At 42.2% G+C, this 21,549-nt stretch overlaps 1 protein-coding gene across 2 annotated transcripts; it reads left to right on the forward strand.

Moving 5' to 3' along the window:
- Positions 1 to 242: 242 nt before the first annotated feature.
- Positions 243 to 20,994, forward strand: LOC139388255 (protein ARK2N-like). 2 transcript variants are annotated; one of them, XM_071134803.1, is made up of 5 exons: positions 243 to 439; positions 1,578 to 2,432; positions 16,342 to 16,539; positions 17,986 to 18,097; positions 18,398 to 20,994. In XM_071134803.1, the coding sequence occupies exons 2-5, from the start codon at positions 1,649 to 1,651 to the stop codon at positions 18,594 to 18,596; spliced, it is 1,293 nt and encodes a 430-aa protein (XP_070990904.1). In that variant the 5' UTR covers positions 243 to 439; positions 1,578 to 1,648; the 3' UTR covers positions 18,597 to 20,994. The 2 variants fall into 2 exon arrangements, with proteins under 2 accessions (XP_070990904.1, XP_070990905.1); XM_071134804.1 differs by lacking the exon at positions 16,342 to 16,539 and having other exon boundaries at positions 251 to 439.
- Positions 20,995 to 21,549: the final 555 nt, after the last annotated feature.

Consider the following 21,549-nt stretch of genomic DNA (forward strand, 5'->3'; position numbering starts at 1 on the left):
CATGTACTTTTTGCCTGTTCAGACTGCAGGAAAAAGAACAGATTCGAATCGGATATGTAAAATAAATTGGATTTGAGTCACTTCAAACTGTCAATGTGAGTACGGCTTTATTTATTTAAGTTCAAAACCAATATGCAGAGTGCACATACAACAACCTGAAGTGATTACGTAGGTACACTACCTCCTAGACGCACCGAGGTGCTAGTTTTCCCTAATGTCGTTTACAACCACGGAAGTGACGCACATTTTTATGTGAACATCGGCCGGTGGGGACATTTTGAAATAAGTAGCTAGCTGGTATTCGTATGTGTGAATGGATTAAGGTTGACGTTGCAAGTGTATTATTTGTATGTCATACATAAATATATATGCATATATAAAAATAAGATGTCACAGAAGTCGGACATTGAAGAATCAAGCGTGTAACACCCGGTCCAAGGTAAGTTGCTAGCTAGCATGTTCGCCTGCATAGCTAGATACGCCGTCAGTGCTAACTGGCTAGCATACCATGGCTAGCTGAAGGAATGCGTTTTAAATCGAATCGTCACTAATGTTACGTCTCTTCCATTTTAGGTAGTTGGCTAACTACGTAGTTATCCGCCCAGCGGGTTCGTGCTAGTATAACAAATGCATGGATGACCATGTTTACAAATCACCCGTCCTTCCCCGCAACTGAATCCACTCGTCAAAAACAATCGATTTATGGGAAACTTGCAGCCTTTCTCAGTAGCGGCCCGCAATTCAGGGCGTTCCTGCATGTGGGCATTCCTGCATTGCGACCAAGCATCCCATTGGTTCCTGTATTAAACCCCTCCCTCCCCTCCTATTCACCAGCCATCTTCATGCTTGTGAGACACTTGATATTCAGGATTTCCCCTGATTGTCAATGCGATTAAAATGTTTCAAAAGAGAAATGCAAGTATTTGAGTTTTTCTGGAGCAAAGGACACTGTCTACCGGTGTCCTAGCTAGCTACCTATTTTGTCCCACCAGCTGTGTACCGGAGTCCTAGCAAGCACCTTTGCTCTTGCCTGCCGAACACCTGCCCTCAGAACTGCAGGTTAAGTGGTGCACGACTGGCGGGGGTGAAAGACACTAGCTAGCTACAGTTCTAGCCCCCGCCTCTTCTTTTGTGGGGTTTATCGGCGGTTGTCATCCAACGTTACAGTACAGTAATGCCACCTACTGTACTGGAGCGTCCTAGCTTAAAAATGGACCAATACAAATATGAGGCATTCCTGCAGAATGCCCTGAATTACGGGCTGCACCCTTCAACCCCCCCCCCCCCCCCCCCCACACACACACACACACACACTAATCTAGCTACCTAGCCAGACAGCTAAGCTACCATTAGCCAGCTAGCAAAGAAGAAAAATAGCCAGCTTCCTTAGGCGTTTGAACCAAACAGTCTGTGTGAAGTTGCATTTCTTTGTGTGTGTGTGTATATGTGTATGTATGTATGTATGTGTGTGTGTGTGTGTATAAAAATGCAGGAGACACATTTCAGTTGAATGCATTCAGTTATACAACTGACCAGGTATCACCTTTTCCCTAAATATATATGTATTGTTGTTCCAGGTGAGTTCCTGTCCAGGCCCACTCTTCTAAGACAGTCAGACCACGGGGCCATACTCTCAACTAGCCTTAAGATGGCAGACACAGAGGAGTTTGTGGATGGCGAGAACCTTCCAGAGTGTCCTAAACAGGTGGGGTCAGCAGCTGCTTTTAGGGGGGAGCAGGGGGAGCCCTTTAAAACAGAGAGCACCACCAGCTTTCCACCAGGAGAAGAGTGGGACAGTCCCTTGCAGATGGAGGGTGAGCCCAGCCTGCTCTCCATGCCCTGCCTCATGAAGGAGCTAAGGAGAGACTCTCCAGAGTCCCAGCACGCCTCCACCAGCAGTGACAAGCCCGCCTCAGGCCACGTCTACGAGAGCGACTCCTCCAACCCCTGTATGCTCTCGCCCTCCTCCAGTGGCCACCAGGCCGACTCAGACACACTCTCCTCTGGTGAGGAGGGAGCCGCCTCGCGGGCGTCAGGGGATGAGGGCACCATGGTGGCTGACACCGGGCTGGCAGCAGGGTGCCAAACGTCATCGTCAAGCAGGCAAAAGTCCCGGCGTTCACGTTCTGAAAGTGAGATGTCCACCAACACAATGGCAGCCAAGAAGAACCGCTGCCAGCCGGCTGTGGCAGGAGGAGCAGGCGGCGAGAAGCAGACCAACGGCCGGCTGGCTAAAGTCAAAGGTCACCGGAGCCAGAAGCACAAGGAGCGGATACGGCTGCTGAGGCAGAAGCGTGAGGCAGCGGCGAGGAAGAAGTACAACCTGCTGCAGGATAGCAGTACAAGTGACAGCGACCTCACCTGTGACTCTAGCACCTGCTCCTCTGAAGATGAGACATCAGGCGGCAAGACAATCACCACAGATATCCCAGGTAACAATCAACACCAGACACATTCACCCCAACCCACCCAGCGGTAATATTCACCACATGTATATCCCATGTTAAATACATTTACTACAGACATTCCAAGTAACCCACATTTAGCATACCATGAAGTAACAATCACTATAAATTTGCTCCAGACATCACAGGTATAGTGCATTTGGAAAGTATTCAGACCCATTGACTTCCACATTTTGTTACATTACAGCCTTAGTCTAAAATTGATAGTTTTTTCTTTCTTCCTCACAATACCCCATAATGACAAAGCAAAAACTTTTTTCTTTTAGGAAATGCCAATTTTTTAAATCAATAAAAATATTACATTTACATAAGCATTCAGGCCCTTTACTCAGTACTTTGTTGAAGCACCTTTGGCAGTGATTACACCCTCAAGTCTTCTTGTGGATGTACACAAGAAGCTTGGCACACCTGTATTTGGGTTGTTTCTCCCATTCTTCTCTGTAGATCCTCTCAAGCTCTGTCAGGTTGGATGGGGAGCTGCACAGCTATTTTCAGGTCCCTCCAGAGATGTTCGATCGGGTTCAAGTCCGGGCTCTGGCTGACTCGATGACATTCAGAGACTGAAGCCACACCTGCATTGTCTGTGTGCTTACGGTCATTGTCTTGTTGGAAGCTGAACCTTTGCCCCAGTCTGAGGTCCTGAGCGCTCTGGAGCAGGTTTTCATCAATGATCTCACTGTACTTTGCTCTGTTCATCTTTCCCTCGATTCTGACTAGTGTCCCAGTCACTGCGGCTGAAAAACATCCCCACATCATGATGCTGCCACCACCATGCTTCACCGTAGGGATGGTGCCAAGTTTCCTCTAGACCTGATACTTCGCATTTAAGCCAAAGAGTTCAATCTTGCTTTCATCAGACCAGAGAATCTTGTTTCTCATGTTCTGAGAGTCCTTTAGGTTCCATTTGGCAAACTCCAAGCGGTCTGTCATGTGCTTTTTACTCTGGAGTGGCTTCCGTCTGGCCACTACCATAAAGGCTTGATTTTTTGTCTTTCTGGAAGGTTCTCCCATCTCCACTGAAGACCTCTGGAGCTCTGTCAGAGTGACCGTCGTGTTCTTGGTCAAGGCCCTTCTCCCCAGGTGCTCGGTTTGGCCGGGCGGCCACCTCTAGGAAGAGTCTTGGTGGTTCCAAACTAGAGACGTGAAGTAACGATTGCTCCCAAGCCAATGCAATCACTGACTGACGCTTCTGGTTATTCATGTTTGCTCATCTGAAATGGATACTAGCACAGGCATCACTGAGTGTTGAATGTTTTAATGACTGTTCCACTGTTTTAATTTGTCTCCATTCACCATGCCTTTTGAAGATTACAACACATCGCGTCTTCACCACGTAATCCACACGTCGGTAGTGTTCTTGTTGAACTGTGACTGTCGTTATTGGCATGTTGTGGGAATATAGACATAATTTATTGAGAGTGTTACAATTGGGTTATTGTTTAGCCTCTAATTTGCTAGTTTGTTCTGTATATGACCTCACTGTGTGGTATTCACTGTGAGAACAGTGTGCAGCGGTAACCTTGTGACATGGTAGTAACCTTGTGACATAGTAGTATCTCAAAGCTGTGACATACCATAGTAGTAAATGTGTCATAGTATTGCGTTGTTCCATTTGATTTCAATCACTTTTTGACCGCACATTGTTTTGATTTGAACAAAACTTTCCATATTTATCCTTTATAAGTGGTCAGAAATTTAAGTTGACCCATTTTGCATACCCTACCCTACCATGAGACATCCATGTCTTAATCACTGGAAAAGGTAAAGGGTTGAGTTTGATATTTAAATGCATACCAACAGGTTTGTCAAACTAATTTGTAAAAACATGTGTTTTTTAATCCTTTAACGTCAATTGCTATAATAAAAAAACTCCCATGAAGAAAATTATTATTTATATATATTATAATACACACACAGTTGGAGTCATTAAAACTCGTTTATCAACCACTCTACAAATTTCTTGTTGCCAAAACTAGTTTGTTGTTAAGTTGGTTAGGACATCTACTTTGTACATGAGACAAGTAATTTTTCCAACAATTGTTTACAGACAGATTATTTCACTTATAATTGGAACCACAATTCCAGTGTGTCAGAAGTTTACATACACGAAATTGACTGTGCCTTTAAACAGCTTGGAAAATTCCAGAAAATTATGTCATGGCTTTAGAAGCTTCTGAAAATTGACAACATTTGAGTCAATTGGAGGCGTACCTGTGGATGTATCTGAAGGCCTACCTTCAAACTCAGTGCCTCTTTGCTTGACATCAAAATAAATAAAGAATCGGCCAAAATCTGAGGGAAAAAATTGTAAACCTACACAATTCTGATTCATCCTTGGGAGCAATTTCCAAACACCTGAAGGTATCACATTCATCTGTACAAACAATAGTACGCAAGTATAAACACCATGGGACCACGCAGCTGTCATACCGCTCAGGAAGGAGACGCGTTCTTTCTCCTAGAGATGAACGTACTTTGGTGCAAATCAATCCTAGAACAACAGTAAAGGACCTTGTAAAGATGCTGGAGAAAACAGGTGCAAAAGTTTCCATATCCTCAGTAAAACGAGTCCTATATCAACATAACCTGAAAGGCCGCTCAGCAAGGAAGAAGCCACTGCTCCAAAACCGCCATAAAAAAGCCATACGGTTTGCAACTGCACATGGGGACAAAGATCATAGTTTTTGGAGAAATGTCCTCTGGTCTCATGAAATTTGTTTCATGAGGACATTTCTCCAATAGAACCGTTTGGCCATAATGACCATTTTGTGTTTGGAGGAAAAGGGGGGAGGCTTGCAAGCCGAAGAACACCATCCCAACAGTGAAGCACGGGGGTGTTAGCATCATGTTGTGGGTGTGCTTTGCTGCAGGAGGGACTGGTGTACTTCACAAAATAGATGGCATCATGAGGTAGGAGAATTGTGGATATATTGAAGCAACATCTCAAGACCTCAGTCAGGAAGTTAAAGCTTGGTCGCGAATGGGTCTTCCAAATGGACAATTTTTTTTTAATTGAACCTTTATTTAACCGGGTAGGCCATTTGAGAACAAGTTCTCATTTACAACTGCGACCTGGCCAAGTTAAAGCAAAGCAGTGCGACACAAACAACACGTTTACATGGAATAAACAAAGTACAGTCAATAACACAAAGTCTATATACAGTGTGTGCAAATGGCGTGAGGAGGTAAGGCAAATAGGCCAAAGTAGCAAAGTAATTACAATTTAGCAAATTAACACTGGAGTGATAGATTTGCAGATGATGATGTGCAAGTAGAAATACTGGTGTGCAAAACAGTAAAAAACAATATGGGGATGAGGTAGGTAGATTGGATGGGTTGTGTACAGCTGCAGCGATTGGTTAGCTGCTCAGATAGCTGATGTTTAAAGTTAGTGGGGGAGATAAGTCTCCGAATTCGTTCCAGTCATTGGCAGCAGAGAACTGGAAGGAAAGGCGGCCAAAGGAGGTGTTGGCTTTGGGGATGACCAGTGAGATATACCTGCTGGAGCACGTGCTACGGGTGGGTGTTATCGTGACCAGTGAGCTGAGATAAGGCGGAGCTTTACCTAGCAAAGCCTTATAGATGACCTGGAGCCAGTGGGTCTGGCGACAAATATGTAGTGAGGGCAATGACCCCAAGCATACTTTCAAAGTTGTGGCAAACTGGCTTAAGGACAACAAAGTCAAGGTATTGGAGTGGCCATCACGAAGCCCTAACCTCAATCCTATAGAATATTTGTGGGCACAACTGAAAATGCGTGTGCGAGCAAGGAGGCCTACAAACCTGACTCAGTTATACCAGCTCTGTCAGGAGGAATGGGCCAAAATTCACCCAGCTTATTGTGGGAAGCTTGTGGAAGGCTACCTGAAACGTTTGACCCAAGTTAAACAATTTAAAGGCAATGCTACCAAATACTAATTGAGTGTATGTAAACTTCTGACCCACTGGAAATGTGATGAAAGAAATAAAAGCTGAAATAAGTCATTCTCTCTGCTATTATTCTGATATTTCACATTCTAAAAATAAAGTAGTCAGCCTAACTGACCGAAGACAGGGAATTTTTACTTGGATTAAATGTCAGGAATTGTGAAGTACTGAGTTTACATGTATTTGGCTAAGGTGTATGTGAACTTCCGACTTCAACTGTATGTCAACTGTGTGTGTGTATATATAGTTTCTCCCACAATGGTGTAGTTTAGACTGTATTTTGCATAAGGTGAGTTTTGTGTTGTGCCTACCATCAGCAGAGACAAAGCATTCTCTTGAATATGGGGTAGGTATATTTCAATCATAGAATTGACATATCCCTTCAGACTGCTGCAAAAGGATTGTTAAATTCCAATTACTACCACAAAGATGGCTGCTGGTCCAGCCACCATTGAATGTCAACATAAATAGAGGTCTACTCTATTGCCTATATTTCTATTTCAATGGGTTTCCTATGGAAGATTGACAGTATAATGTAAAACCTCTATGTGATCATTTGAAAGTTGAAATGTCAATTCTATTCCCATTTCAGTACATTTATCAGCCAAAACACGACACCCACCCTGTATTCAAGAGCATGCTGTTTCTCAAACAATGGCAAGCACAACACAAACACTTCAAATCATGTAAAATAGGGTCTAAGGTAGAGAACTACCGATAAACAACTGAGCTCATATATCGGGCCGATATTGGCCTTTTCTAGTCTAATGCCGAGGAATATCTGGCTCGGAAAATCAGCAGCAAGCTAGCTCATTCTCCAAAAGAAAGGTTCGGTATTGCGAACTGAATTTAACCAAAATTAAAGTAACCAAAATTAAACTCCTGTTGCAAATATTAGTTAATTTGCCAATCAGGCTTGTGTCGACGTGCCCCGACATGCATGCAATAAGCTAGCCAGCTATCTAGCAAAGCAGACAGCTATGCGATCTGTTAGGAAATATTACGATAACTAACCCTTTTTAATTTGTGTTGTTGGCTAGCTTGCTATATTAGCTACCTTGCTGGTTAGATAAACATGATGCTATGAGCTAATTGCCAATGTAACTAGCTAACGTTAGTTGGTTAGTTATCATTTTGAGCATGCACCATTTTCAGCAACAAGCCATCTGACTTGCACTGTAAGGTTAGCTATTTCCTGGTGTGCTGATTTGACTAGCCGCAATTGTATCCGTGAATTGAAAAGTCGGATTAGATTGCTATAATAGGGAAATAAGTGTTTTAATATGCCCAAATAAAGGTTAGCAATGGGTTTAGCTACGTAAAGAATATTCCTGCATGTTTATGGAGCAAGAAAGCTGTAGACCAGCGTGTGTCTGAGTACTCACTTCTCAAACCATGGGCAGATTTGAGTAATTCAGACAGAACGTGCCATGTTGTTTTCATTTTTTTTCCTCCTCTCCTTGTTAGATATTATGCAAATGTTATGGCTTGGTAGCAAATTTCATCGCCGTTGATCTAGTTCTCATAGTACCTGTAAACAGCAGCACGTGATATTAGCGATGGAGGGAGATGTGAAAGGGAGCGGAGTTACACTCTATCCAATCGTAGCCGTAGGATGAAGTTACAACCTGCCCATTTCTTGACAGATAGCTGAACTAGCGAATTTCGTCCTGGCAGCTGTTTAGAGATGCGTCCTGACAGTTACATTTTTATTTAAAAAATTAAATCACGGAAAATGACATACTAGTTTCATACGCATCCGTGATCACAAATAATGACGTTACATAGGACCCATTTGCTTTGAATATATGTTATTTTATGTTCTCAAACTAATAGCAGTGCCTATATAATGTCCTTCCATACAGGCGTGATATGCTGGAGTGATGCTTCTATAACAAATGTTGATTAGTAGGCTAGTAAGTCCCAAATGGAAAGCGAACAGATTGTTTGTCATCCTTAGCACAATAGACTCCACTGATCAGCCAGAACAAGCTCAATAACTCAATGCATGCACACGCTCTTATTGAATGGGCATTCACCTGTATTGTGAGAAGGCCTATGCCGTCTTAATTTATTTAGGTCATCAAGAGATTTACCATTCAGATAAAATTATTACCGTTATGTCGTTAGATTGGTTACACTTATTTTTTTATTAAATTGATGCATTATAATTCATACATGACTGTATTCATTTTCTAATTTAATGATTTTGAAATCGGCCTAAAATATTGGCCATCTTGACCCCCCCCCCCCCCCCCCCAAAAAAAAAATCGGTATCTGCATCAGCCTTAAAAAAAAATCCATATTGGTCATTCTCTAGTCTAAGCTACAACAAATGTGAAAAATTCAGAGTTGATGTAAAAGGTCAAATGTAAAAATAAAAATAAATTATTAAACATTTGTAAAAAATAGTTTGACAACCCTGTTTGTAAGCTTTTATATTAAACTCAACTATTTACCTTTTCCAGTGATGAAGACAGGGCTGTCTCATGGTAGTGGGGGTATGCAAAATGGGTCAGCTTTGAGCACCTCTCCTAAATGTTGTGGCATTCAGGTCCAAAAAGTTACTTTCTTTGACTTCTATTATGGTCAAATATGTCTACCTTTGTTCAAATTTAAAAGGGGTGCGGTCAAAAGGGATTGAAATCAAATGGAACCACCCTATTGTGATTTACTTCTCCCTGTCCTTTGTCATAGAGAGACTGATGCAGAATGGAATGAGATGTCTCCATCTTCCAGAGCCTTCCAGTAGTTCACCATGCCATTTTGCACCGGATTTCTAGCCTACCGTGCTGGTTGTGTTGAGGAACTGTTGAATTATTCAATTGTGGCCCTTCCAGTTTCCCCTGGGCGCCAGTGTTGTACAGACAGAAGTAGCGCCTGTTTTCAGTGCAGTAGTTCTCGACGCAGCTGTTTTCATAGCTCTGGTTCTCGACGCAGCTGTTTTCATAGCTCTGGTTCTCGACGCAGCTGTTTTCATAGCTCTGGTTGACTGTTACAGCAGATGCTTCAAGTCTATCTAATAGGTTCTAATAAACACCTTTGTTGGCAATGCGGTGCCCATTTTTAGGAGATCCTTATGGGGTAGCAGGTAGCCTAACGGTTAAGAACGTTGGGCCAGTAATCAAAAGGTCGCTGGTTCGAATCCCCGAGGTGTAAAAATCTGCCATTCTGCCTTTGAGCAACAACAGCTGCTCTCCTGATTCCGAGGGGTTGGGTTAAATGTGGGAGACACAATTCGGTTGAATGCATTGTTGTGCAACTGAATAGGTATCCCGTTTCCCGTCCAATGATTGCACTAACTGCAGCATCTCGTCAAAGCTAGCAAAAAAATACAAAATCATAGGTTTATAGGCATTTTTTGAGTACACCATTTTAAGATTAATTATATTCTAGATTGTCACACATTGTCTTATTGATGCTTTATAAGTGACCCTTGCGTTTGTCTTCCCTGTGACTTGATTTCCTGATAATTGGAGTGAATTGATAGATTTTTATTTGACAATTTAAAAAATAAATAAAAATAACCACGTGGATACAATGGATTTAAAAATGGGTAGAGGATAACACAAAAATAGAATAATGTATTTCCATTGTCATACCTTTTTTGTATAGCTCAAACAGTTGTCAAGGAGGGCGGTCACATGTTGCAAAGCAGAGGATCACTGGTTCGAGCCTGGTATGGGGACAGGAACAGTGGAGGAAGCTAAACTTAGCAGCACACTGACGTTGGGTTCACAAATGAGTTCTTGAATTACAGAAACAATGTGTTGTTCAACTTCAATCAGTACAATGGGTCAAATATAAATTGCCCTAGTACTGACTTGCCTAGTTAAATAAAATAAACTGTAGATCAAATAAATATCATTATTGCTTTAAGCTCTTGACCTTTCATATTGAGTTTTTTTTTCTTCTTCTTCTTCTGTTTCTTACTCTGGCATTCCATTGTTATCTCAATGTTGTTGCTAGCTGGTGTATTACAGTTTTGGCGTATGGTATTACTCAGTGTTTTGTTTTTGTATTACTATGATCAGGGCACCCTTGAATGAGACCCTGGTCTCAATGGGTTTTCCCTGAATAATAATAATAATAATAATAATAATAATAAAAAGTTGGCAGTGCGGTGACAAATTTATATTAATTTGAGGTAGCATTGTCCTTATTTAGACTGGGTTAAAGCACAGAAATAACATGGAGGTAGTGGTAAAATGCTTTGCCTGCTACTTGCCTGCTAGTGCTAGATCAAATAGGTCATATATCTTGCTTGTTTAAGTACATTTGACGTCCCAAGGTGGAATTTCAAAACCATGGTACTTTGTGGCTTGGTGCTTCATCTTTAATTATTGTATGCTGTAATTGTACCGTGCGTGTAGTTAGTTTCTTTATTTTATCGCCAAAACTATAGACGGTTAATCTTCAGTAAACACTTTCAATGAAGAGGTACAGCAACTCAATCTCCTAAAACACAAATTTCTGTCCGGAATGGATCTGTAGGACTCCATGTTATCAACCATTACTGCATTCCCTACACAGACCTGACTGCTACAACTGCATGAAAACGTAGTCCGTCATCAGCATGAAAATGTTGATCTGCACGTCAACAAAACTAAAAAAACGCATTTGTAATTTTTTTATCAAACAAACAAAAACAGTCCACCAGCGTGCGTACATGAAAAGTACTACTGTGTTTCTTATGGCTTTGGCCTCAATGTCTTTAAAGCTGGCTTCTGCCGTGCAGCGGAGGGTTCCGGAGTGAGCGCTCAGATTCAGGGCCTGTTGGACAGCGGTGGCTCGTGGGACAGGAACAGCATTGGCAGCGTGCTGGAGGAAGCCATGACGCGCTTCGCCGTGATGCAGCAGCAGACCGAGGAGCGCTTCCGCGTCTGGATGGAGAAGTTGACGCGCCTCGACTCGGACGACAGCGGCGACTCATCCATCCACTCGAGCAACTGGCTTCCGGTTAAGCTGGTGGGTGTTAAGAAGAGCGGTTAGGCGGGTCACGTTTCGGAGGACGCATGACTCCACCTTCTCCTCTCCCGAGACCGTTGGGGAGTTGCAGCGATAAGACAAGATTGAAAAAGGGGGGTAAAAAAAAGAAAAAAGAAGAGGACTTCTTAAAACACTACACATTCAGGACAGCTAAAGGAACAAATCTGGAAGCACATTCAGTTGGGCTGTATCTTTTGGTGTATCACAATTTGCAGATCAAAATGTACTGTGGAATATAGCGACTGTTATCAAATCCACAAGGTTTAAACTGCATTCATTTCTTACTGTTTGCTTGTGATCTTCGCTGTATGTCAGTGTCATATGTGTTCATATGCTCATGAATTGTAGTGATTGACATTCTTTGATACATTTTTTTTTAAACCTTTTATGTTAACAAGACTTTGTCCACCTTCCATCTCCTGCCTTTAATTTCATGGTGCACAGTTCATTTGATATATTTGGTTTGCTTTATTGTCTGGTATGGATCACAGTACTGTAAATTGTCTTCTATTTGTTTACCACAGTATTGTATCATGTCAGCATCTCACTGGAGAGCGAGCCCAGTTTTACAAGTACATCAAATACCTTTATGGTTATTCTCCATTGAGGACAGGTATGATTAACAAAGTGAGAATCTTGGTTTATATTAGTCATTTTTATCTTCATTAGGCCTAGTTATAGGGAGGGCCAAGAGTTGTTCCTGACCCTGTGATTCTGATCAGCCAGGAAAACTCTGGGCCCTTATCCTTTGGAGTGCCTGGCATCTGCTGTGAACCTGGTGCCCTTTTCTCTTGACTTGACTCCCATACGGCACTGTCTGTACTCACAAATTATGCAGCCGAGATTCCTATTACAACAGGGATCGACAACAGGTAGGAGTGATTTTATTTTGGCCCCCTCAAAGTTTTTAATAAAGAATGTATGCGTACATAACATGAAGGACACATACTCTTTCCATGACATAGCCACCCTTTGCCTTGACGGCTTTGCACACCTGGTCTGTCTATTTGAAGAATCTCAAATATAACATATATATTTTGATTTGTTTAACACTACATGATTACATGATTCCATATGTGTTATGTCATAATTTTGATGTCTTCGCTAATTAAAACTTTTGACCGGTAGTGTTTATATAAAACACAGTGCACTTGGAAAGTATTCAGACCCCTTCACATTGTTAGGTTACAGCCTTCTTCTAATTTTTGTATTTAAAAATAATAATAATTCTCAGTCTACATACAATACCCCATAATGACGAAGCAAAAAGTACTTAAAAAAACAACATCCTCTTCAGATCCTCTCAAGCTCTGTCAGGTTGGATGGGGAGTGTCTCTGCACAGCTATTTTCAGCTCTCTCCAGAGATGTTCAATCGGATTCAAGTCCAGCCTCTGGCTCGGCCACTCAAGGATATTCAGAGACTTGTCCCAAAGCCACTCCTGCGTTGTCTTGGATATGTGCTTAGATATGTCCTGTTGGAAGGTGAACCTTTGCCCCAGTCTGAGGTCCTGAGCGTTCTGGAGCAGGTTTTCATTAAGGACCTCTCTGTACTTTGCTCCGTTCATCTTTCCCTCTGCTGACTGGTCTCCTGCATCTGAAAAACAACCCCACCATGCTTTACCGTAGGGCTGGTATTGGCCGGGTGATGAGCGGGGCCTGGTTTCCTCCAGATGTGATGCATGGCATTCAGGCCAAAGAGTTCAATCTTGGTTTCATCAGATCAGAGCATCTTGTTTCTCATGGTCCAAGAGTCCTTTAGGTGCCTTTTGGCAAACTCAGTGGGCTGTCGTGCCTTTTACTGAGGAGTGGCTTCCGTCTGGCCACTCTACCATAAAGGCCTGGTTTGGTTGAGTGCTGCAGAGATGGTTGTCCTTCTGGAAGGTTCCCCTTCCTTCTGGAATGTTCTCCCATTCCCACAGAGCAACTCTGGAGCTCTGTCAGTATCACCATCGGGTTCTTGGTCACCTCCCTGACCAAGCCCCTTCTCCCCCGATTGCTTAGTTTGGCCGGGCAGCCAGCTCTAGCAAGAGTCATGGTGGTTCCAAGATTCTTCCATTTAAGAATAATGGAGGCTACTGCAAAATGCTGCAGGCATTTTTTGGTACCCTTCCCCAGATCTGTTCACGACACAATCCTGTCTTGGAGCTCTACGGACAATTCCTTTGACATCGTGGCTTGGTTTTTGCTCTGACATGCACTGTCAACTGTGTGACCTTATATAGACAGGTGTGTGCCTTTCTAAATAATGTCCAATTAATTGAATCAACCGCAGATGGACTCCAAGTTGTAGAAACATCTCAAGGATGATTAGTGGAAACAGGATGCACCTGAGCTCAATTTCGAGTCTCATAGCAACTGGTCTGAATACTTACGTTAATGAGGTATTTAAAAAACAAAAATGTTATTCATTTTAGAATAAGGCTGTCACATAACAATGTGGAAAAGGTCCAGGAGTCTGAATACTTTCCGAAGGCACTGTATGAACTGTAACTCACTAAAATCTTTGAAATTGTTGCGTTTTTATGTTTTTGTTCTGTACATTTTCATCTCAAAGCAGTCTCGGACTGCCCGCTGACAGTGCTGCAATGATCTGTCGGATCCCGCTGGAATGCAGCCCTCAAGTGCAGGATTAGGTGGTGACGGGTCCCATCAGGGTCAGACAGCCAGGCAAGACAAGTCTATAGAGTTCAGGGGAATTTTACAGTATGTAACAATATCAGTGAATGATACAACGTTCCATCTTGACTTGATGGGTAGACCTACAGTAGCTACAAGACAGCAGCTTAAAGCTACAGTCTGGGATCTGGGAATAATGGTCATTTTCAATTATTGAACCATTTGATTCTATTTTTGGGTATAATTATGTATAAATGTACACCAAGGTAATTCTTTGTCATGCCTTAATTTAAGAGGATCAGATGGTGACAGGGGTCTCCACAGGGTCAGGTAGCCAAGGAAGACCAGTCTGTGACGGAGCTGAGTTGAACGCAACACTTTTATTTTCTCTGTGAAGCAAACCCTGAACTCGCCAGATGCTTTTTTAGGCGGCATGACAAACCACAAGTTGTTTTACAAACTGGTCAAGGGGTATTAGAGGCTTTTCCCGATGACACAAAACATGTAAAACAAAAACGTGAAGAAGACCTGGTAGAAGCTATCGATGATGATGACTGGATACAGATGTGTTTGAATGCCCAGTCATGTGCATATCATCTCAGTCATAGATTACTGCAGTTTAAGACCATCCTTAGAATGTAATATATGCCAGTGAAACTGAATTACATGCACTCAGAAATGTCATTCCTCTGCTGGAGATGTAAACACAAAAGGGGACATATTTGCATATGTTATGGTCTTGTGAAGGCTGGCTGAATTCTGGCAAATAGTATGATCTTTTATCTCAGCATGTCTACAGATTCTCCCATCTCCCTGTTTTTTTTTTTTTTTTTTTTTTTTTTTTGCTTAGAAATGTTGATACTGGAGACCATCTGAAGAAACAGTGTAACCAAGCATTTATAGCGGCTAAGAAATGTATTACAAGATTAAGGGTATACTGGGCAACTTTCATGAGGTCTGGATTACTTGTATTGAATACACTACGACTAAAGGAGTCTGTATTGAAAATGTGCCCACGTCATGGAAGATACCTATTTCGGCAATCCCTAGCTGCTGGATTGCTCAGTCCTGGCCCTGGGTGTCTGCCATCCTGTGGGTTGTCACGTTGGCCTTGGCCTAAAACACCCTAAACCAATAATGAATGTTTCACTTAGATCCTAAACCTTAGTGGGGTGTGTTGGGTTGAGGTGCTGCAGGGTGGTGGACCACTAGCAACAGGACGGCGTGACATCGCTTTATTATGTGCAAAAAATGATGTAAAAAGAGCTCTATCGTACTATTAGGCCTATGAGATTAATTATTTGGAGAATTTGCTGTTTCTGGTTGTTAATGTATATTTGAGGTGTATGTGTTATGTCATTTTTTTTTACCTTTCACTTGGGAACAACAAAAAAATAAAGATGGGAACTGGTAAGGAACTTGTGTTGGGAGAGTTGAGTTATTGACTTGACTGGTGGAGGTCGAGTGTGCAGGCAGATGGGGCTGGCTGGTCAGTCTGGCTGAAATTTGATATAGAGGATGCCTAATAAAGAGAATCAAGTCTTTTTTTTCTAGAGATGATAAGTTGTTAGGCTATTGGTTAAAGGTGCAACACAATATTTATTATTGAATTACCTTTGATCTAATTTAGTCTTATTAATCACTTAAAAATGTTTCACGTTCTCTTACCTAGCTTGATGACTTAGGGCAATTTTGCTTACTTTTTGTTCTAAATAGAGCTGGCATATTGGATTGTGTAAAAATGCAGGAAATGAGCTTTAGAGGCCCAAAAAGAAACCTGCCAGGTTATGTCCCCCCACTCCTAAAACCAAACCCTGCATTTACAGCTGAGCAAAACAAAGGCAATTATTTAGGTTGAATAGTTAAATTATTACTAGCTTGTTAATTGTCTAGCAACAAAAATATTTACAACTGAAACGCATGGTCATTCATTACTGCGCATGACAGGTGACATTAAGCAGTCAAGATCATTAATTAAAATATTGGAAGTTGTAGAATGTGGGTTTTTATGATGTATCTGATCCACTCAGTCATTCCATGTCTGAAATCCTATCGTGCGCTGTTATACTAGACCTACAAACAGTCTGCTCTAGACCTACAAACTGCTCTGCTACAGTTTTGTGTACCGTTACATAATCTGCCATGGGGGGCTGCAAGCAACTTGGTCTAACAATTATGATATTGTCAGTGGGGTTGTAACCTTTTCACAGGGAAAATGGCAAAGAATGCATTTGTGCTCATGGAGGTAGCTACGTCTGCTGCGAACACTGAAGTCTGCTAACGTGAGACCTCCTGAGAGACACCGTGATTTGAATAATGAAGTGTTTTCTGTTGTTTCTACAGACGGGCCTCCCGTAGTGGGCCACTATGATATTTCGGACACTGATTCTAACCAGGAGAGCTTAAGTGTGACTGTGGAGAGAGTGTGCCTGCGCCGGACAACCGTGATAACACATGAAAGGCTAAAAACACACAGGGACCAGGATATGGGAGCAAACTCTGGGGCAGTAAGAGTACAGCATCTGTGCTCTCTCTCAGCAGGTCAGTTACAAACTCGCTATATCACACTGAAATTTCCACCCTCTCCGGGATGACTTCCTGTATAATCCGCAGACAGTTTGACAGACACAAGACGATTGTTTAGGGCAACAAGTAGTGATAGGAACCAAACTCTCCGAGATGAAGACCTGGTAATATTGTCATAATGATGTAATTTCATTTCCATCTCAAGCTCCATGACATAGATACAGTTGCATAGAACATTTTGTACTGTGCTCCAAAGGTTGGAAAGGGGAGATCTTTTGGAGTTTGAAGGAGAAATGACACCGTCTATCTGCTTGTCTTTTCCTTTCTGGCGCTGCAAATGCTGTTTTTCTTTTTGAGGTTGCCTTTTTCTTTTTCGTCTTGCTGTACATGTATTTCATAGCAATTCAGTTAGTCAATTGACATAGCTGTATACTGAACAAAAATATAAATGCGACATGCAACAATTTTAACGATTTTACTGGGTTACAGTTCGTATGAAATCAGTCAATATAAATTAATTAATTCCCTAATCTATGGATTTCACGTGACTGGGCAAGGGCGCAGCCATGGGTGGGCCAACGATGGGAGGGGGAGCCAGTCCCAGCCAATCAGAATTAGATTTTCCCCACATCAGCTGTCCGAGTGGTTGGTCTCAGATGATCCCGCATCTGAAGAAGCTGGGTGTGGAGGTCCTGGGCTGGCGTGGTTACAAATGGTCTGTGGTTATGAGGCCGGTTGGACGTTACTGCCAATTTCTCTAGTAGAGAAATCAACATTCAACTATCTGGCAACAGTTCTGATGGACATTCCTGCAGTCAGCATGCCAGTTGCATGCTCCCTCAACTTGAGACATCTGTGGCATTGTGTTGTGCTTCTACACCTGCATTGCTTGCTGTTTGGGGTTTTAGGCTAGGTTTCTGTACAGCACTTTGTGACATCATCTGATGCAAGAAGGGCTTTATAAATTGGATTGTGTGACTAAACAGCACATTTTAGAGTGGCCTTTTATTGTCACAAGCACAAGGTGCAACTGTGTGATTATCATGCTGTTTAATCAGCTTCTTGATATGCCCCACCTGTCAAGTGGATGGATTAACTTGGCAAAGGATAAATGCTCACTAACAGGGATGTAAACAAGTTTGTCCACAAAATTTGAGCGAAGTAAGCTTTTTGTGCACATGGAAATTATTTCTGAGATCTTTTATTTCAGCTCAGGAAACATGGGACCAACACTTTACATGTTGCGTTTATATTTTTGTTCAGTATAAATTGACATAGATCAACTGCAATTTAGAGTAAACCAGATATTCGTGTCCATTAGACTTCCAGAAGAGGTGTGTGAACTGTATAATTTCAGTCTCCCCTAACTTCACAATTCATTTTGTTGTATTTGTTTTACTGGGGTGCAAAGCTCTACATGTCCCTTTGCATTCTAAAGTGTGTTGCATTGTTGTGTTGCAGGTCACATGGAGGCAGAACTGGCCCACAGGGAACCCCCTCAGCACAAGGGCCACATCAACATCCCCTCCTCAGACAGTGAGGTAGAAATAGTAGGAGTGCAAGAAAACGCAAGGTGAGTTCAGAAAGCATAACTTACAACACACACTGAGGTCACATCTGCCTGCACTGCAAACACTACGAAACTGTAATCGTTATATGGTGTTTCTCTGAAACGTGTTCATGGTCATGCGACTGTTTTATTGCTGCAACAAAACTGTCATTATAGTTTTACTGTGTGACAACGTCAAGGAACTGGTGAACTGCAATGCATAGTTTGCACTTACCAAATCCTCAGTGTAATGTTGTTGCCCAAAGATTTATCTTACATTGCTCTAATGTCTTTGTTGTGTTATTGTGCTGCTTCTCTTAACAGATGTGCCCATCCCAGGGCCGGAGTGATCCAGAGCCTGTCCTCTGCCTGGAAACCCAACTCAGGGGAGCACTTCAACAACAGCACAAGGCAATCCTCCCAGCTCTGGACTACCGTGTCCCCCCAGCCCAACTGGGTGTCCCCTCCGGAGGTAGTGGACCTCACTCTGGATGAGGATACTAGACACAAATTCCTACTTTGAGCAACTTGTGCGCTGAAGACTTCCTTACACCCCTCTCCTCCTCCCCCACCACGGCGGAAGCCCTTCCTGAGTATTACAGCCACCACCTGTGACTCGTGGGAAGTGTCTCGAATGACACCCTATTTGGTCAAAAGAAGTGTGCTATATAGGGAATAGGGTGTCTTGAGATGCAGCCCCATGGACTCTTCTCTTCTTGCTGAGTGCTGTTTGTTTATAACCTATAAGCTATTTTAACTAAGGTGATTCCTGTTTGTTTTTTAAAAATATATAATAATCAGGAGGGCAAGACACTAGAGCAGGTGGAACCATAGAGACGTTTTACAGTAAAACACATAGCAATATTCTCCCTGTCCTGTACCTCATTCATCCCGGAGACTGTCGTGCGTACGTAGGTAGGCACTTTGTGTTCTGTCCGCTAGCTGTAACAAGACTTAAAAGCTGCTGCATGAGGGCGGGGCAGGATCAGTGGCTTGAACCTGCTGCACTACAGACTGGTGACCTATTCTCCGACTGACTGGACTGGGCTTTCAGTTGATACTAAATGGCAACTGGTACACTTTCTACAGCATGATCCGCCGGCCTGTGACAGGGCTTTGGTGGCTTGACCTGATTCATACATCTCGATAAGAGTCACTTTTTTAGGTGTTAGTATGTTAAGATTTGACCACTGGCTCCACACTCTCACTGGTCAAACTACCGTAATAATGTTGATTTTACCTTACTTCGCTTACAAAAATATATAGTCAATTATGTTTAATTTATACTATTGATAACTGTGCTGTCAGTGACTCGATGCCTTTAAGACCGTAGCTAAATCAAGTTCTAAGCTAGCTAGATAGGAAAAAAATACTATATATTCAAGGAAACAAACAGCATCACTGGTCTATGTTCAGTTCCTGTCTTTCTCTTTGAGTAGCTAGTGGTCAGACACACAGGACAAGATGAGTGCTGCAGTCCTGTTTGTACTTAAACAGTTGCTGCAGCTCTCTGACATAGCAGGTTATGTACAGTACTGTTACTGTAAGACAGGTCTGCTGGCTGTTGAGCCAGCCCGTTGCTATGGAGAACAGTCTGAAAGTGTCCCAGGTGTCATTCTGGTAGTCAGTGACTGTATGACCCTGCAGTGCTAACTGGATGCACTTATATGGATTGTGTGTATGTGTATCAGTGTGAATGAGATATCCCTCCTCCAAACTTTTCGAGACCCCCTTCTGACATCTGAGAAAATGTATCTTCCATTGAACATTAAAAAGCGAAGATTGCCTGAATGCCTTGGAATGTGAACTATTTTCTTTCAGAGTCATGTATATTCTCTTACCTTAAAGTGTGGCGGATTTTGCCGCCTCTACAAAAAAGTTATTTTAATAATAGATGTGAATTTACGACGTAGATATTAACAAGGAAAGTACTGGTGAGTGTTGTGCCCATTTGGGGGCTTTATAGAGATACCTATTTAATGTACGAATTGTTTTAACCCTGATTCCTCAGGACTACCTGGTTCTCCTGTTTATTGTGTACTCATGCAGTACTTCAGGCTTGGTGAGACTGCAACCACGCCTAGTTAGTTTTTACCAATGATCTGGTATGAAACATCACATCCATTTGAACTGCATTAACCTCTTGGTCTCTATCTCTCTTTCCCTCATTAGAGGGTTATATTGAAGCATTTAATTCACTCCTGCTGGTCACAGAAAGGGAAAAGTCCTCGACACCAGGAACTGAACCAAAGTCTAATCAAATTTTTGTCAACGAAAGACTTCAAATCCTTACAGACTTGTGATGTTTAAGCTTTTGACAGCTTTTATTTCCCTTTGCATGTATTAAATTATTTTGAGGTCTATGAATTTATTCTTACGTTGTTTAGTTGATTTCAACTTGAATGTGTTAACATCACCCTCCTTCCAGAGAAAAATACTGTGTAATTTAGATGATGACATGATTATGTTGGAATTTCAGTATCACCATGACGGTTTCTAACTGGCCAGTTTTCTCCACTGCATGCAGCTAGCACTGAAATGTACCTTTTTTATTCCAGACCTATTCTCTTGCATGCAACACCGCTAAGCCCAATCTTGTTGTGTAGCTCTTCATTATGATTATTGTTTGTCAGTTAAGACATTGCTCATACCTTTTAGGCTTAGTGGATTGCTTTCTGTAAGAAACTAGGGCAGCATCACTCAAGTAATGGTTGCGCATACCATTGTTACATTTTTGTCCTCAAGTTAAACATTGTTTCAACCCGCTCTCAGTAATTTAACCCTTTTGTTCTGTTTAATTTATTTTACTGTCATTATTTTAAATTAACAAGAAATGAGAGTTAATATTTTGCAAGTCCCGGACTTCTTTGAAATGATGTCTGTAGAACAAAAAGGAAACTAAATAAATAAAGTATTAAGGACTGTGTTGATTGTGATTTTTATTTTATGTAATTCCCACCATGTACTGTTGGGTTTGTCAGTGTCTTTGCCTTATCAGAGTGACAGGGATGTTTCTGCTTCACTTATTACTTGTCTCTGATTCAATATCTGTGTAGAGCAGTGTTTCCCTTCTTCAGTACCCCAACAGCGCAGAGGACTCCCTCTCTTCATGAACAATAGACCCCTCACCCACAAAGGGACAGGGTTAGAGGTCAGGCAAGGGGGACCAGAGCTGTGTGATCTGCCTATCCTAACCTCAACCACGGAGCCCTTCTGCCATCTCTGTTAATCCTAAGGCCACCACTACAGCTGTATGCTAATTCCCATGGCTAGTCCCCTTGTCATTGGTGAGTAGAACAATTGCTAATAGATATTTTACTAGCCTAGAAAATAAATTAAATTGTTATGTGCTGGTATTTTAGGGAACTCTGAAGGAGGTGATTGGATATCTGAGTAGCCGTTGGTTCGTGCCGTTTTCATTGAAATGATGTCTGTGATTGTAGAGTACACACTTGACCACCAGAGGGCCCTGTCCT

Source organism: Oncorhynchus clarkii, chromosome 29, assembly GCF_045791955.1.
Source record: "Oncorhynchus clarkii lewisi isolate Uvic-CL-2024 chromosome 29, UVic_Ocla_1.0, whole genome shotgun sequence".
In the NCBI taxonomy this organism is placed as follows: domain Eukaryota; kingdom Metazoa; phylum Chordata; class Actinopteri; order Salmoniformes; family Salmonidae; genus Oncorhynchus; species Oncorhynchus clarkii.

Bases quoted from the DNA above. Each gene is read 5' to 3' on its own strand.
- LOC139388255 (XM_071134803.1), top strand. From the start codon at position 1,649: ATGGCAGACACAGAGGAGTTTGTGGATGGCGAGAACCTTCCAGAGTGT. The intron at 2,433-16,341 runs GTAACAATCAAC...TTGTTTCTACAG, and splicing joins AATCACCACAGATATCCCAG to ACGGGCCTCCCGTAGTGGGC. The intron at 16,540-17,985 runs GTCAGTTACAAA...GTTGTGTTGCAG, and splicing joins TCTGTGCTCTCTCTCAGCAG to GTCACATGGAGGCAGAACTG.